The sequence below is a fragment of the Canis lupus genome, chromosome 27, assembly GCF_003254725.2.
Source record: "Canis lupus dingo isolate Sandy chromosome 27, ASM325472v2, whole genome shotgun sequence".
Taxonomy (NCBI): Eukaryota; Metazoa; Chordata; class Mammalia; order Carnivora; family Canidae; genus Canis; species Canis lupus.
Window position 1 is genome coordinate 35,010,771 of NC_064269.1, and position 17,816 is coordinate 35,028,586.

The 17,816-nt window shown below is 34.7% G+C and overlaps 1 protein-coding gene across 1 annotated transcript; it reads left to right on the forward strand.

The window, feature by feature from the left end:
* The first annotated feature begins 11,081 nt into the window (after positions 1-11,081).
* LOC112665524 (taste receptor type 2 member 46-like) lies at positions 11,082-12,011 on the forward strand. The gene is given in 1 exon segment (XM_025455362.3): positions 11,082-12,011. A coding segment is annotated over 1 exon segment (930 nt).
* The last annotated feature ends 5,805 nt before the right edge of the window (positions 12,012-17,816 follow it).

The window sequence follows — 17,816 nt, forward strand, 5'->3', positions numbered from 1 at the left end:
ATTGTTAGAGTATTATTCTTGAATTTCAAGGATCTATATCCTATTTGGTTATGTCTCTTCTTAATCTGGTCAAATCAAGGAATTTAAGAGACAAGTTATTTTCCTGGCAACGATGTGATATATAGGGTTGAAATGACAGTATAACCATAAGGAATAGTCTCATTGAAATAAAGGAATAATAGAGAACATATTGCAATTATGGCTCATAGAAATTCTGGAATAATGCATAGGATATATTTTCATGACCTTTTACTTTGATTTTTAAAAATTATTTAATTTTTTCCAGTTTAAGTAAGATAAATTGACAAAGTTGTAATATACTTAAAGTGTATAACATGATCTTTTTACATATGAAAGAATTCTCACAATCAAGTAAATTAATACATTCATCCTTTCAAATGGTTATCTTTTCTTTGATAAAAGAAGCTGAGGATCCACTGTCTTAGCAAATCAATTATACAATACAGTATTATCAACTGTAATTGCCATGTTATATACTGCATTCTCAGACCTTTTTCATCTCATAACTGAAAGTTTGTACCATTTTAGCAACCTCTCCTCATTTCCCCCACCTTCAGCCCCTAACAATCCCTTTTCTACTTCCTGTTCCAAAGGGCTTGCTTTTTTCTTTTTAGATTCCACATATACATGATAACACTCATTACTTACCTTCTCTGTCTGGTTTACTTCATTAGTATAATGCCCTCAAGGTCCATCTATGTTGTCACAACTGGTAGGATTTCTTTCTTTTTAAAGGCAGAATAATATTCCATTGTATATATACACTTATCACATTTTCTGACACTTAGATTATTTTCATACCTTGGGTATTGTGAATGACATTGCAGTGAACACAGGAGTACACATATCTCCTTGAGATAATGATTTTGTTTCCTTTGGATATATACCCAGAAATGGGAATTATGAATTACATGGTATTTCTCTTTTTAATTTCTTGAAGAACCTCCATTCTGTTTTCTATAGTGGCTGTACCAGTTTACATTTGCACTAAGTGTACAAAGGTTCCCTTTTCTCTACACCCTTGACAGAACTTATTGGTTGTCATATTGATAATAGATATCCTAACAGGTATGAAGGAATGTCTCATTGCAATTTTGATTTGTATTTCCCTATTGATCAGAGATGTTGAGCATCTTTTCATGTACCTGTTGGCCATTTGTATGCCTTCTTTGGAAAAATGTTTATTTGAGCACTTTGCCCATTTAAAAGCCAGATTATTATTATTATTTTTTATTGATCTGTATCTATGCCTTGTATATTTTTGATATTAACTTCTCATCAGGTCTGTGATTTTCTCTTATTTCATAGGTTGTCTTTTCATTTGTTGATTCATTCCTTTGCTGTGCAGAAGATTTTTAGTTTAAGGTGGTCTCACTTGTTTATTTTTAATCTCTGTTGCCTTTGTTTGGTATCAAGTCCAAAAAATCATTTTGCCAAGACCGGTATCAAGGGGCTTATCCCTATTTTTTTTCCCTAGGAGTTTTATGACTTCAGAGTTATGCTCAGTCTTTAGTCTATTTTGAATTAATTTTTGAGTATAATGTTATATTGGAGTCTAGTTTTATTCTTCTGCATGTTCATGTCCTGTTTTCCCAGCACCATTTATTTTATTTTTATTTTTTAAAAAAGATTTTATTTATTTATTTGAGGGAAGGAGAGTATGAGAAGGGATACTCTCATGAGATCATGACCAGAACAGAGGCAGATGCTTAACTGACTGAGCTGCCCAGGTGCCCCATTCCAGCACCATTTATTGAAGAGTCTTTCCTTGCCTCCATGTATATTCTTGTTGTCATTGTCCAAAATTAATTTTCCATACATATTGGATTTATTTCTGTGCTCACTATTCTGTTCCATTGAGCTATCTGTTTTCATGTCAATATCATTCTGTTTTGATTGCTATAACTTTGTAATATAGTTTGAAATGAAGAAGTCTGATGACTCCAGCTTTGTTTTTCTTTCTTACAGGTGTTTTGGCTTTTCATGATCCTTTATGGTTCCACACAAAATTTAAGATTATTTTTTCTATTTCTGCAAAGCATGCCATTGGAATTTTTATAAGAATTGCATTGAATCTGTAGATTTGGTATGGATATTTTAACATTATTGATTCTTCCTATCCATGAACATAGACTATCCTTCCACTTATTTGTGTCTTCTTCATTATCTTTCATCAGTTTATAGTTTTTGGTACAGATTTTTTACCTCTCTGGTTAAATTTATACCTAAGTATTTTATTCTTTTTGATGATGCTATTTTTGGGATTTTTTTTCTTAACTCTCTTCCCAATAGTTTGTTTTTAATGTATAGAAACGTGACTGACTTCTCTGTTGATTTGATATCCTGTAGTTTTACTGATTTGTTTATTAGTTGTATCATTTTTTGTGGATTATTTATAACTTTCTATATATAATATAATGCCATTTATAACGGGAAGTTTTATTTCTTTCTTATTTGTATGTTTTTAAATTTTTTTCTTACATAATTGCTCTTGCTGGGGCTTCTAGTATAATCTTGAATACAAGTGGTAAAAGTGGGCATTCTTGTCTTATTCTTGATCTTAGAGGAAAAGCTTTTAACTGTTTGCCACTGTACATGATATTAATTATGGGTTTATCATATACGGCCTTTATTATTTTGAGATCTGTTCCTTTTATACTTAATTTGTTGAGAGTTTTTAACATGAAAGGATGTTTTATTTTGTCAAATGCTTTTTTTGCATCTATTGAGATGATAATATGAGTTTTATCTTTCATTCTATTAGTGTAGTACTCATATTTATTGATTTACATATGTCAAACCACCCTTGCATCTGAGGAATAAATCCCACTTGCTCATGATGTATGATCCTTTTTTAAAAATTTGAGATATACTTGTCATATGACATTGTAGAAGTTTGAGATGTACAATGTGTTGGTTTGATATATTAATATATTAAAGTATGGTTATTGTGGTAGTGTTAGCTAGGTGTATGACCATGTTAATTTTGAATTGGATACTGTTGAATTGGATGCTCTGATTGTTTAGCACACATATTTACTATTGTTATTTCTTCTTAATGAATTTACCTCTTTATCAGTATATAATGATCTTCTTTGTCTACTATTATGTTTGCTTTAAGATTTTTCATCTATCTTCACTCTTTTTCATTGTTTTTCTGATTAAATGATTTCAACTGCTCTGTCTTTCAGTTCACTACCCTTTTTTCTCTTGACTTGTGTTGAACTATTTTTTGAATTTTTCAGTATAATGATTTTTATTCTTCAGTTCCTTGATTTTTTGGGTAGTTTTTAATATTTTCTATCTCTTTGTTGTAATTCTTATTTTGTTTATGCATTGTGCTCCTGACCTCAGTAAACATCTTGAACATGATTTTGGACTCTTTATCTGGAAAATCACTTATCTCTATTTTATTAAGGCTGGTTTCTGGAGATTTATCTTATTCTCTTCTTTGAAACATATTCCCCTGTTTCTTCATTTTCCTTGACTGTGTTGGTTTTTACACAGGCTATAAAACAGTCACCTCTCCCAGTCTTGATAGACTTGCCTTATGTAGGAGATGAGCCTCATCATCAACCTGGATGAGAACCTCTTTGCCTCTCAAACCTGTGTGATTGTCCAAGCTCTTTCTTTAGTTCTTAGTGGCTCCTGGTAGATGAGGGAGTGTCAAGATCCATCAGTGTCCCAAAGGTTTGGAAAATACCCTATGACACTTCATGCTCCCAGGTGAGTTCTAATTGTTTGCCCTTCAGCTCCCTAATACAGGCTAATTAGAAGACCAACTTTTAGGTGCAGCTGTGAAAGTCAGGACATGAGACATGCAGTCCAACTCCCATCAGGGATAAACTGCAAGATAGATGTTTTTGCCTACTTAGTCTGGCTGAGCCAGGGAGAATAATTACTATGAGTGACTGTGTACCCAAATATAACCACCTCTATGTTTTGTGCAGTCCTTGGAGACTCATGAATGTTGGGTGCCATTAGTTCCCAGAACTAGATGATTTGATGGCTAGTCCCTTAGTTGGCAGTTGCAAAAGTTGCAGTGCTAGATGTGTGTACAAACTCTTTTCAGGGAGAAGTTGGCAATTTGTTTTTATTGTTGGGGAAGCCAGAGGGAGAATGCAGGGGAAATATCACCAGCTCTTTGGTCTCCTGGGTTGATACCAGTCAGCACCTAGATACAGACTGGTTAGAAGCTGACCTACCAAGCAGCAGCTGGGAAACTGTGCAATTAAACCTCTTAGGGAATCACTAGGAGATGAGCTTTTTGCCTGCTCCCTCTGTGCAAAACTCAGGGAGGAGAGCCAGGTGGTTGTGCACCCTGTTAACAACTGTTCCTTTGTTAACTATGGTCCTATAGGATTCATGAATGCAAGCCCTGTTTGCTTTCAGAGCTATGTGATTTGGAGCCTTTTATCCTTCTGTCAAGCCAGCTACTTCAGGAAGATGAAAGCATGGTCAGATCAGTGAATTTCTTGAACAGGAGTCCATTGCCACACTTCTCTCACTGTGAAGTTAGTTCCTTGATCAGAAAAAAAGCAGTGTGGAAAAACTGGATGGTAGAAAAGGTGTTCTGTGAGTGCATGGATCATAGTTTTGGCAGAAGCATTGTGTACAATGTAGGCAAATCCATATCCAGAGTAAGTGTCTATTCCAGGAAGAATAAGACATTGTGCCTTCCTTGATGAAAGCAGTTCAATATAATCAAAATGTCACTAGGTAACTGGCTGATCACTCTGGGGGACAGTGCCATGTCTGGGACTCAGTGTTGGTCTCTCTTGCTGGCAGAGTAAACATTCTACAGTGGCCATTGTGAGCAGAAGTTCATGTTACTGACCCCATGCATTATCTCCTTCCTGCCACCCATGGCCACATTGTTCATGAGCAAGAAAGAGGTGGCTGAGAAAAGAGGCTGATGTATTCATAGACTGTGTCATCTTATCCAGTTAATTCTTAAAATCCTCCTCTGTTTAGGTCGCCCTTTGGTGGACATTCACATAGGACACAAATATCTTCACGTTTTGTGACTATTTAGAGATGTCTGGCCACAAACATTCTCCTCATATTTTCTTGCCACTAAATTTCTATTCATGTTCCTTCTAATATCTTGATGACTCAGCCAAACCATTGGCCATAGCCCATGAATGAGTATATAATTGAATATCTGTTCATTTCTTCTCCCAAGTAAAGCTATACACAGCAGGTATATTACTTGGAATTCTGCCCAGTGGAAGTATTTCTTTTCACCACACTCAAGTCTTTTCTTCCTCTGGCAACTAATCAGAGATAATTCCCTATGAGGCTGTAGGTGCAGGCTAGGAGAGGCAATGTAGCAGAGTGGACATTGTGGACATTTGCCTTCTTCTTGTAACATACTTGTACCTTTGGGACTGCTCAGACCTAATCACATAGATATCACTTCAGTTTGATGATGACTATCACTGTCCATGTCCAAATTTGTGGCTTACTCAGTCAGATGACACCCATCTATGATGGGAAGCTCAATCACATGGTAATTTGGTTACCCATGATTAAGCATTCAGTCTCTTCTAAGGCCCAGTAGCAGGCCAAAAACTTTCTCAAAAGGAGACTAACGAGCTGTGGAAGATGGCAGGGCTTTGCTCCAAAACCCTGAGGGCCCACCCTCTGATCCTTCTATAGGGGTCTGCCGAAGGCTCTAAACATCATTCCTTTTTTTTTTTAATTTTTATTTATTTATGATAGAGAGAGAGAGAGAGAGAGGCAGAGACACAGGCAGAGGGAGAAGCAGGCTCCATGCACCGGGAGCCCGATGTGGGATTCGATCCCGGGTCTCCAGGATCGCGCCCTGGGCCAAAGACAGGCGCCAAACCGCTGCGCCACCCAGGGATCCCTCTAAACATCATTCCTATCTGCCACTGCCATTTCATATAAAAGACTTTATCATCTATTCTATAGGCAAAATTTCATATTCATAATGACAGGCAAAGGCTTTTGTCAATTGCAAACAGAAACACAGAGAACTTGCTTCTTTGTACAACATCAGCTCTGGGATAGAATAAATACAGAACACCAAAATTCACTAGTACAGATATAAAATTTACTAATACAGATATTTTTCTTTCCAAAAGAAGCATGATATATCCTTGCACAAACAAACAGATAAACAAAAGACTCACAAACTAATTGCAGAGCATTTCTCGCTTGATAGAAGAGAGATCTTCTCTATCAAATAGATCAAAACATTAAATTCTGAGTTACCGTCACTATACCCATTTGTTATTGCTGTGCAACAGATTACCAGAAATTTAGTGGCTTAACTAAAAAAAAATTATTATGTCAAAGTTTTTTGGGGTCAGGAAACGGGGCAAGGCTTAGCTGCATTCTTGCTTCAGGATTGCATGAAGTTGAAATCAACATTTTGCAATGACTGCATTCTCATCTGCAGGCTTCACTGGAGAAGAATCCACCTCCAAGTTCATGCAGGTTGTTAGCAAAATTTATCTTCTTTTTCTTTTGTTTAAAGATTATTTATTTATTTATTCATGAGAAACACACACACACACACACACACACAGGCAGAGACATAGATAGAGGGAGAAGAGGAAGACTCCCCACGGGGAGCCCAATGTGGGACTCGATCCCAGGACCCCAGGATTATGACCTGAGTAGAAGGCAGATGCTCAGCCACTGAACCACCTAGGTGTCCCTAGCAGAATTTATTTTCTTGTGGCCCTTTCCATGGCTGCTTACTTCAAGGCCAACAAGAGTCTCTCACTCAAGGGAGGCCCAGCCACTCTTTTGAAGCTTAATCTGATTATGTGAAGCCCATGAAAGAGTGTCCCTTTCATTGAACTCAGAATCAGTTGATTTAGGATCTTAAGGATTTGCAACATCCCTTCATGCTGGCCATATTCTTCAGGCTAGAAATAAATCATATACTGAAAGCCACACTTAAAAGGAGGGAATTATGCAGGATATGAACAACAGGGAGTGGTAAACATGGGGACCATGGTAGGGTCTGTACACCACAGCGGCCACAAATAAGGAATAATATATATAGGCAATGCATAAATTGGAACCAAATTGGAATTAGTCAACATTCAGATTAGTAAATAAAAACACAGATTCAGAAAGAAAAGAGAAACTAGAGTTGGTGAAAATCCAATTGTATTGCCACTTAAGACTTACTTAAAGTCTGGACAAAACATGCCTGGGCTTGCAAAGCCTATAATAGACTAAAGTATAACTTTTAAAAGTTGAAAACATGAGTCTCCTAAAAATGTAAAGGTGGAATATATCAATGATTTATTTAACTCATGGATGGAGAAAGCAGCAGTCAGTAAGGTTGATTCCATATCTCTTTTTATCTGGAGTCAGATTCCTTCTACTTGAAAATCACCTATTAAGAGTTTCCACTGATGAGGTACTGCTGGGAGTTTGTTTCTCTGAAAATATCTATTTTGCCTTCATTTTTATTTAGTTAATTATTTTTAATGTTAAGTTAACTTTAGTGAGATATTTACATATAGAACAACATGCCCATTTTACATATGTAATTTGATGAGCTCTATTATATACCTCCTTGAAACAATGATCATGATAAAGTATAGAACAATTTTACCACCCCCAAAAGTTATTTTATGTCCTTTTTTGGTCAGATTTCAGACAACAACTTTTGTGCTGTCTTAGTTTTGCCTATTTTAGACATCATACTATATGCACTTTTTTGCACAGTGCTTTTCTCAATTATCATAGTTTTTTTGAGATTAATTCACATTATTAAGTTTATTTCTTTTATTACTAAGTGGTATTTTATACTACAGATATTCCACAATTTGTTAATTCATCTCCCTTTTGATGTATATTTAAGCTATTCCCTGTAATGGACTCTAATGAGTAAAGCTGGTATTAACATTCCAGTGAAAGACTGTTTATGGACATATGTTTTTATTTATTTTGGGTAAATAAATACATGAGTGGAATAGCTGAATTGTTGGAAATATGTATGTATAACTTTATTAGAAACTGTCAATCAGCTTTCCAAAGTGGCTGTCTTATTTTTCACTCAGCAGAAATACATGATGATTCTAGTTGCCTCATATCATAGCCACAATCTATCACGGTCAGTTTCTTTAATTTTAGCATTCTAGTGGGTTTGAAGTGGTTTTAATTTGCATTTCCCTTATGTGTCTTGATGTCGAGCACCTTTTTATTGGTTTATTATATCTTCTTTTGTTATGGGTCTTTTGAAATCTCTTGCTTATTTTCCTTAAATTGAGGTGTTTGTTTTCTTAAAAACAGTCCTTTGCTATATTTATAGTAGTTCTATGCCAAGCATTGTAATCTTCTTGATAGTGTCTTTTTATGAAGCATAATTCATCACTTTTTTTTGTTTTGTATGTGTCTGTGTTCATGTATATGCTCTAGCTAAGAAATCTTGGCTTATTCCAATGTTACAGAAATATAATCCAATTATTTCCTAGAAGCATTATTGTTTTATCTTTCATATCTAAATTTAAAATCACCTCAAATTAATTTTTATATTACATGAGGTAAAAATTGAAGTTCATTTTTTTCATACCATTATTTAGTTTTCCAGGATCATTTATTAAAAAGAATTTTATTTCCCATGGAGTTGTTTGGTTCCTTTGTCAAAAATGAACTGATCGTACATGTGTGTCTATCATTAGATACTGTTTTCTAATCCAGGGATCCACCTTTATAAGCAAACCACAGTACCATATTGACTTAATTACTGTAGCTCTGCAGTCACGAAATCAGAGTTGTATTTTATAGAGCAAAGGTTTTCAGTTTTGATATAGTTCAGTTTATTAATATTTAAGTTTTGTGTCATGCTTTTGATGTATCTAAAAGGTCTGCCCATCCCAAGTTTACAGAAGTTTTCTCCTATGTTTTATTCTAAAAGTTTTGTAGGTTTAGCTCTTATGTTTAAGTCTTTCATCAATTTTAAGTTAATTTTTGCATATGATGTGAAATAGAAGGTCTAAAATCAACTTTATTTATGTGGATATCCAATTTTCCTATCATCATTTGTTAGAAAAATGAGACATCATTTTCCCCATTGAACTGACATGGCACATTTTTTAAAGTCAGTTAACCATGAATATTAGTGCTGATTCCTGAACTTCAGTTGTGTTTCACTGCTTTATATACATCTATCTTCCTGTAACATCACAATATCTTGATGAATTCAGCTCTCTAGCAAGCTTTGAAATTAGGAACTGTAATTTTCCAAATTTGTACTTAAAAAAATTCTTTTGGTTATTCTGGCTACTTTGCGTTTCTATATACTTTTAGGAATAGTTTTCACTTCTTGCAGGACAGCTTCTAGGATTTGGTAGGGATTACATTGAATGTATGGATCAACTCTTCACCTAAAGAGAGTCTCCTCTTGCTGGATTTTAGTTCAGTTGATTTTCTTTCCTTGCACAGCTCTGCAATGTATTTAAAACATAATTTTGACTTTTTTTTTTACCCTAATCCTGCTTGTTAACAAGAGGAAATCTTGTTTTGTTTTTTTTTTCAACTTGCTACATTGTACTCATTAATGGAAGCTTTTGCCCGTTAACTCTGAAGCATCTAATTACACAGGATCAAATGAATAACAGTCTTCTATGCCTGCTATGTACCAGAGAGGTAAAATAGAAAGCACTTTCACAAAAAAATGTACTAACTCCTCACAAAGACCACCTGAAGAGGATATAATCATCTGCATTTTATTCGGTGATTTTACTGAGGTAGAGAGTAATTTTAAAATAAGTTAGAGACATAGGAGGAAGAGAATCTGTGTTTTCCTCCTGGTATTCTGGCTCTAACATCCTTTGCTAAAGATAATTATGGTATAAAAATTGAAACTGAATAAAATCTGAGGGTAGAGGCTAATTTTAACATCTATTAATCTTAAAATATTAAGTAGTCAAAAGTGAATTAAATAGAAAATAAAACAGAATATTTATAGATATGGCAGTCCAGATTCTACAGTGGAAGCCCATGTCTTTTGGAAGTTTCCAAGGGATATTTATAAAATTCTGAATGTTTTAATTAAATAATATTTAAGTATTAAATCGACTCAAGAGAGAAATTTATCGTAGGCTTAAGCATGGGTCATATGTTTAATAATTACTAATAATGGGCTGAAAAGCTTGAATGAGAGAAAGATGGATTTAAACCTGGATGATCTCCCTGAAATACATTTTCCATTTTGAAAATTATAGGACATGGAGTTCCTGGCTGGCTCACTCAGTATAGCATGTGACTCTAGATCTTGGTGTTGTGAGTTCAAGCCCCACATTGGGCATAGAGCTTACTTTAAAAAAAAAAAAAAATTTCCTTTTTCCTAGGACAATAATTTCTCAATTCATGACGTGTGTGTGTGTGTGTGTGTGTGCGTGTGTGCTTGTGCAGTTGTAAACAATAGAAGTATGCATAAATGTTCGTTATCAGCAGCCAGCTTTTGGGAAGTATTGGTGTTCCCCCCAAACCCTTGATGTTTTGCTAGGAAAAGCTTGAATTCTTTCTACATAATTGTGACATTTAAAAAAATCTATAAAACTTAAAAAAAAAATCCATAATGAAGACAATCTTACTTATGGCTAAGCCCTATCTAACAATTAAGATACTCACTGTATATTCTATGTTTTGCGTTTTTCGATTTTACTATATGACAAATAGAGTCAATGAACACAAATTATGAAGAGGCTAAACAAGGAAAAAAATGGTAAAACACTGAAAGACAATATGGCCTCATTTGCATGCTAGCAAATGAGAATTCAGGGTTCATGTCAGCTTCCATCCTACAGCAAGGACTTAAGTGCATGAATAGGAGTTAATTTGAGCTGTTTGAGGAATAACTATGGTTTTCATCAAGACAGCATTGAGCTCCTCTATTGGCATACCCTGTGCTTTCCTGCTTGACATTGGTTACAGAATTTAAAAGAAACGAGAACTTTACTGCACACTCAGAGGTCAGCTGCCTATAGAACATAAGGTCAGAATATTCAAGGGATCACAAGCAGTAATATTAGATTTGGCTTTTTGGTTTGTTTTTCTTTCTAGACATGCTACCTTTACTACAGAGCATTTTTTCCATCCTAGTAATGACAGAATTTGTTCTAGGAAATTTTGCCAATGGCTTCATAGTGCTGGTGAACTACATTGCGTGGGTCAAGAGACAAAAGATCTCCTCAGCTGATCAAATTCTCACTGGTCTGGCTGTCTCCAGAATTGGTTTACTCTGGGTAATATTAATAAATTGGTATGCAACTCTGTTGAATCCAGCTTTATATAGCTTAGAAGTAAGGCTTCCTGTTCATATTGCCTGGACAGCGAGCAATCATTTTAGCATCTGGCTTGCTACTAGCCTCAGTGTATTTTATTTGTTCAAAATAGCCAATTTCTCTAACCTTATTTTTCTTCGCCTAAAGTGGAGAGTTAAAAGTGTAGTTTTTGTGATGCTGTTGGGGTCTTTGTTCTTTTTAGTTTTTCATGTTGCAATGGTAAGCGTATATGAGCAAATGCAGATGAAGGAATATGAAGGAAACATCACTAGGCAGACCAAACTGAGGGACATTGCACAGCTTATGAATATGACTGTATTCACGCTAATGAACTTTGTACCCTTTGCTATATCCTTAACATCTTTTCTGCTGTTAATCTTTTCCCTGTGGAAACATCTCAAGAAGATGAGATCCAGTGGTAAAAGATCCCAAGGTTCCAGCACCAAGGTCCACATAAGAGCCATGCAGACTGTGATCTCTTATCTTTCGTTATTATTTTGTTAATTCCTGACTTTAATTGCCATAGTTTGGAGTTCTAATAGGCTGCAGAATGGACTATTCTTCATGCTTTGCCAAGTTTTTGCATATGCATATCCTTCAAGCCACTCATTTATCCTGATTTGGGGAAACAAGAAGCTAAGAGAAGCCTTTCTGTCTGTTTTATACCAGGTGAAGTACTGGTTGAAAGACCAAAAACTCTCAACTCAATAAGAGGTAGCATTGTGTATGTTCTAGCAGAAAGTTGTTAACTGATACAGGTTGTTAGTATTTTATACCTCCTACTAGTTTTTCCATAGTGTAAGTAATTGAGTAATTTGAGACTTCTTCTTAGAAAAGTCTTACCTAAGCTTATCACAGAAAGAAAGGTGTATTCATGTACGTATGAAAAATGTAAGAAATACACCGTCACCAATTTTTTTCAGGTAAAAAAATCTAATTATATAATGTATTATAAGAAATTCCTGAGAATTATGAGGCCATGTGTATTTCACATACATAATCTATGTATCATCTTGCAATGAAAAAAACTTATGATCTATGTTTATGCACTTTTCAGAACTGACAAGTTATCTTGGGACGTCATTGCTATTTTGCATTGTAATTTGTATCACAGTGTGCTTAGATTTCATTGATTGAATCTCCAGTCTTTTGCATGGTAAGGATATTCAATTCTAAATCACACAGTGAGGATGAATGTTTGGGGTAGATATTATTCTATCATAAATTCTTCATGATTAATAGAAAGCAATTAGGGCTGTGTTAAGAAAGGTGTACACAATGCAATTCATGAGTGACAAATATATTGCAAGTAAATTTTATATATGTGTACAATAAACTCTACTGAAGAGTATTTGATTTAGAGAAATAGAGGAAAAGCTTAGAAAAAACTGAGTCCTACAGGAGAGATAAAGATGTGAGAAACATGATCATGACCTCTTTTTAATACTGTATTAAGTTTCCATATGCAATGAGGAAAGTCATTTCTTCTAGTTTCTGAATGATGACAGGCCATTTTTGAAATTGAGATTTCATTTCAAATATTTCAATTTTCTCTTAAACTACCTCTGGGCCTTGAATTGCCAAATATCTCAAACACCTTCTGTTTTTAAAAATTATTTTATAACTTCAGTTAAGAAGACTCTAATCTTCCCCATTGAAAAAATACTCACTGTAAGAATAGTAAAGAAACTATGGTATGTAATTCAATAAACTTTTATGCATACATTAAGTGAATCTATTCAGTCAATGTAATAATCATTGGGGATTTCTTAAATATATGTTTTATTATAATTTTTTGAAAACAGTGAAACAGGAGAATGCTTATGGCCTATTCATTGATAGCAAGTTCTGTACTAAGGAAGAAATGTATAATGTTGCTCAACAAACGAATCCTACATAACTGTTAATTCTTGGTGTTAGGCAATTTGACAATTTTCTACGTCTTAAGATAAATCATCTCCATGTCTGCTGTATTTGTTTGTTTATCATCTGCCTCTCCCGGTATAATGTACACTTTGAAAAAGTGAGAATCTTATTTACTGCTGACTCCCAAAACCTACATACTAGCCATAGAAGAGTTGATAAAAAAGTGATTTTTTACTGAATAAGTAAATGAATGAATGAATGAATGCTAGGAAAATAAAATGTATCACAATGAAAATGAAAATAAAATATATCACAAAAATGATATAAAATAAATAAAAATAAATTGTATCACAAAACCTGCAGATTCCATGAATTCTCCGTTCTGCTTTCACATTGAGGTGGCAGGCTTATCTAAGACAAAGCATTTCTCAGTGCAAAAGACTGGCTATTCCATAGTTCTCAGGAAAATGTCACTAGAATATAACCTTGGCATAGCCATATCATATGTTTTAAAAAAACATAGAAAATATTTTGTAAATTTGTAAATGTGTTTTTTTCTGTTGTAAATGTTATCTTTTTTTTTTTTAAGATTTATTTATTTTTCATAAGAGACACAGAGAGAGAGAGGCAGAGATGTAGACAGAGGGAGAAGCAGGCTCCCCGCATGTAGGACTGGATTCTCCATCCTCGATCCTGTGAGCCAAAGGCAGACTCTCAACTGCTGAGCCACCCAGGAGTCCCCAAATGTTATCTTTTTAACATGATTTTTTTTGTTGTGTTGTTGGTTATTGTACACATGAAAATCATATCTGATTTATTAAAACTGATTTAGCAACTGCTTTATTAACTTGGCTGTTTTACTAAAATGTTATTTTTTTTTTTTTTTTTTTTATTGGTGTTCAATTTACTAACATACAGAATAACACCCAGTGCCCGTCACCCATTCACTCCCACCCCCCGCCCTCCTCCCCTTCTACCACCCCTAGTTCGTTTCCCAGAGTTAGCAGTCTTTACGTTCTGTCTCCGTTTCTGATATTTCCCACACATTTCTTCTCCCTTCCGTTATTTTCCCTTTCACTATTATTTATATTCCCCACACGAATGAGAACATATAATGTTTGTCCTTCTCCGACTGACTTACTTCACTCAGCATAATACCCTTCAGTTCCATCCACGTTGAAGCAAATGGTGGGTATTTGTCATTTCTAATAGCTGAGTAATATTCCATTGTATACATAAACCACATCTTCTTTATCCATTCATCTTTCGTTGGACACCGAGGCTCCTTCCACAGTTTGGCTATCGTGGCCATTGCTGCTAGAAACATCGGGGTGCAGGTGTCCTGGCGTTTCATTGCATTTGTATCTTTGGGGTAAATCCCCAACAGTGCAATTGCTGGGTCGTAGGGCAGGTATATTTTTAACTGTTTGAGGAACCTCCACACAGTTTTCCAGAGTGGCTGCACCAGTTCACATTCCCACCAACAGTGTAAGAGGGTTCCCTTTTCTCCGCATCCTCTCCAACATTTGTTGTTTCCTGCCTTGTTAATTTTCCCCATTCTCACTGGTGTGAGGTGGTATCTCATTGTGGTTTTGATTTGTATTTCCCTGATGGCAAGTGATGCAGAGCATTTTCTCATATGCATGTTGGCCATGTCTATGTCTTCCTCTGTGAGATTTCTGTTCATGTCTTTTGCCCATTTCATGATTGGATTGTTTGTTTCTTTGGTGTTGAGTTTAATAAGTTCTTTATAGATCTTGGAAACTAGCCCTTTATCTGATATGTCATTTGCAAATATCTTCTCCCATTCTGTAGGTTGTCTTTGAGTTTTGTTGACTGTATCCTTTGCTGTGCAAAAGCTTCTTATCTTGATGAAGTCCCAATAGTTCATTTTTGCTTTTGTTTCTTTTGTCTTCGTGGATGTATCTTGCAAGAAGTTACTATGGCCGAGTTCAAAAAGGGTGTTGCCTGTGTTCTTCTCTAGGATTTTGATGGAATCTTGTCTCACATTTAGATCTTTCATCCATTTTGAGTTTATCTTTGTGTATGGTGAAAGAGAGTGGTCTAGTTTCATTCTTCTGCATGTGGATGTCCAATTTTCCCAGCACCATTTATTGAAGAGACTGTCTTTCTTCCAATGGATAGTCTTTCCTCCTTTATCGAATATTAGTTGCCCATAAAGTTCAGGGTCCACTTCTGGATTCTCTATTCTGTTCCACTAAAATGTTATTTTTTATGTAGTATTTTCTGTATCCTTTCCAATTACAATTTTTATTGTTATAAACTCACATAAAAGTAAACAAATATTAATTGTAATCACTCAATGGCTATTATAGCTTGGGGACTCTAAAACCAGAATCAAAGGCAAGGCTCAAAATGATGATATTTATTTGGAAAGGTTAAGTCTAGGACAGCAATAGGGAGAACATATGGAAATGAGGCAAGAGAAGATGTAGAAGGATGTGCTGTGTTGTGTTACTCTGGCAGTTACATATATATATGTATACATATACATATATACATATATACATATATAGTATATTCTATTCATTGAATATGTACTTTTTGTTGAATGTACATATGTACATTCTTTGTACATTTTAGAGACATTTTAATAAAAAAAATTACAAAATAAAAAGAAAAGTGAGCATATGTAACAGGTAACCACTAAAAGAGGATGTTATAATATCTGTCAATCTGTATATTTCATTATTTGTTAATACTTCATATGTGCATAATACTGTTTTTTATGTGAAAAACCAAAGTTCTGAGACATTAAATGACTTACCCAGTAATACATGAGGATGCAAAGAGAGCTAGCGTAATCCCCAGTAGAGTGGGGTTTTTCCCTAAACTCAGACAAAATATCCACAGGAACAGCTTGCTTATAGCTACATCTGGAATCTGGTGGAAAAAGCATATGAAAGAATATGTAAATTTGGTGCTTATATCAAATGTTCTTAATTTTATCTGTGATATTTAGTACCTGGTTAATATGTCTACCAAAAAGTCATTGTTTTTATTATCTTGTTTGTCTTAGAAGCCAGTTGCCTTACAAAATTGTCACATGTACTCTTTTAATGCTCATTCTCTTGACTTTTGCAGATAGAAAATGATATTGTTTCTGTGTAATGATTATTTTAGTTCTTCCTTTTAATTATTTATACTTGTCATCATTACTTTTTTTTGGTTTTGGTTTGTGTTATGAAATGCCTCAAACATTCAAAATATTAAATAATTGTGTTGGTAACTAGCATCTTCATATGTAAATGGAGAGTATTCTAGTATTTCACTAGAAGCATTACACTGACTTTAGCTTTGGGATTAAAAATCTCTTTAAAGACAATCTTCTTTTCCTATATTTCTGTGTGTGGTACTCGAAATCTGTGTGAAAAGTATCACACATGTTTTGTTACTTAAGATGATTTCTCCCACCAATTAAAATAATAATACATGTTAGTGGTGGTACACAAAACAATGATACATCTTCTAGTCCTTTCTAAATTCAATGGAGCATCGTACACACATTCACATTTAAATATATTGTAAAAAAGCTGCAACCATCAAAGGCAAATTGAAATTCAGAAAGTAATTACAAAATAATGAGAGATAATCTCCAAGGGGGGAATAATCAATCTGAATAGCATGAAAAATCTTAATAAAAAAATATATGTCAGAAGACAATTGATTCATATTTTCAAAGTGTTGAAGAATGTAACTATAATCCCTAATTCTTAGTTGAAACTTTGTCCTGGAGATTTGATTAAATAGTATCATTTCCAAATAAAAAAGACTGGGGTCGGGGGAAGGCTGGGGCTATTTACTACACACACTTCCTACTACTAAATGCTACTAAACGGATCTACTTCAGCAAGACTGTTATGGACTGAATTATGTCCCCCGAAAAGCCATATGTTGAAGCCTTAACTCCTAGTTTGGCTGTAATTAAAGATAATGCCTTCAAGGAGGTAATTAAGGTTATATGAATAAGAGGGGAAGGGGCTTAGTCCAATAGGGTTGGTGTCCTTATAAGAAAAGAAAGAGACACTGGAGTCTCAGAGACACTGGAGTCTCAGAGAAAAGGTAGTTGAAGACACAGTGAGGAGGTGGCTGTCTGCAAGAGCTCTCTTCAGAAACCAACCCTGATGCTTTCTTGATCTTGGACTTCGAGCCTCCTAATCTGTGAGATAACAAATATCGATTGTGCAAGCTATCCAATCCTGTAGTTTGTTATGGCAGCCTCACCAGACTAATGGAAAGACAAAAAATAAATAGAAAAGGAAGAACTGGGACAGAAGGACACGTGCTGAACAAACAAAATATTAAAATAGGCTGAGAGAAAGAAAAGCAAGCATTGGCTGTATGTAAGTTGTAATTGATACTCCATAGTTTAAAATTCTATAGAAAATGAACTGCATGCTCAAAACTGCCAAATTTTATTCTATATAAATTATACCTCAGTAAAGCTAGTTAATAAAACAAAAAGAATCTGCATAACACATACAGTAAGCAACAGCACATGCAAAGGTATTTTAACATATGCCAAAGCTTTTGCCCATACTGAAAAGAGATAGTGGTTTAACTCAGGTATGATTAGAAAAAGAAACACATACGTATATTAAGTGTATCTTACTTAATAAAAAAATAGTG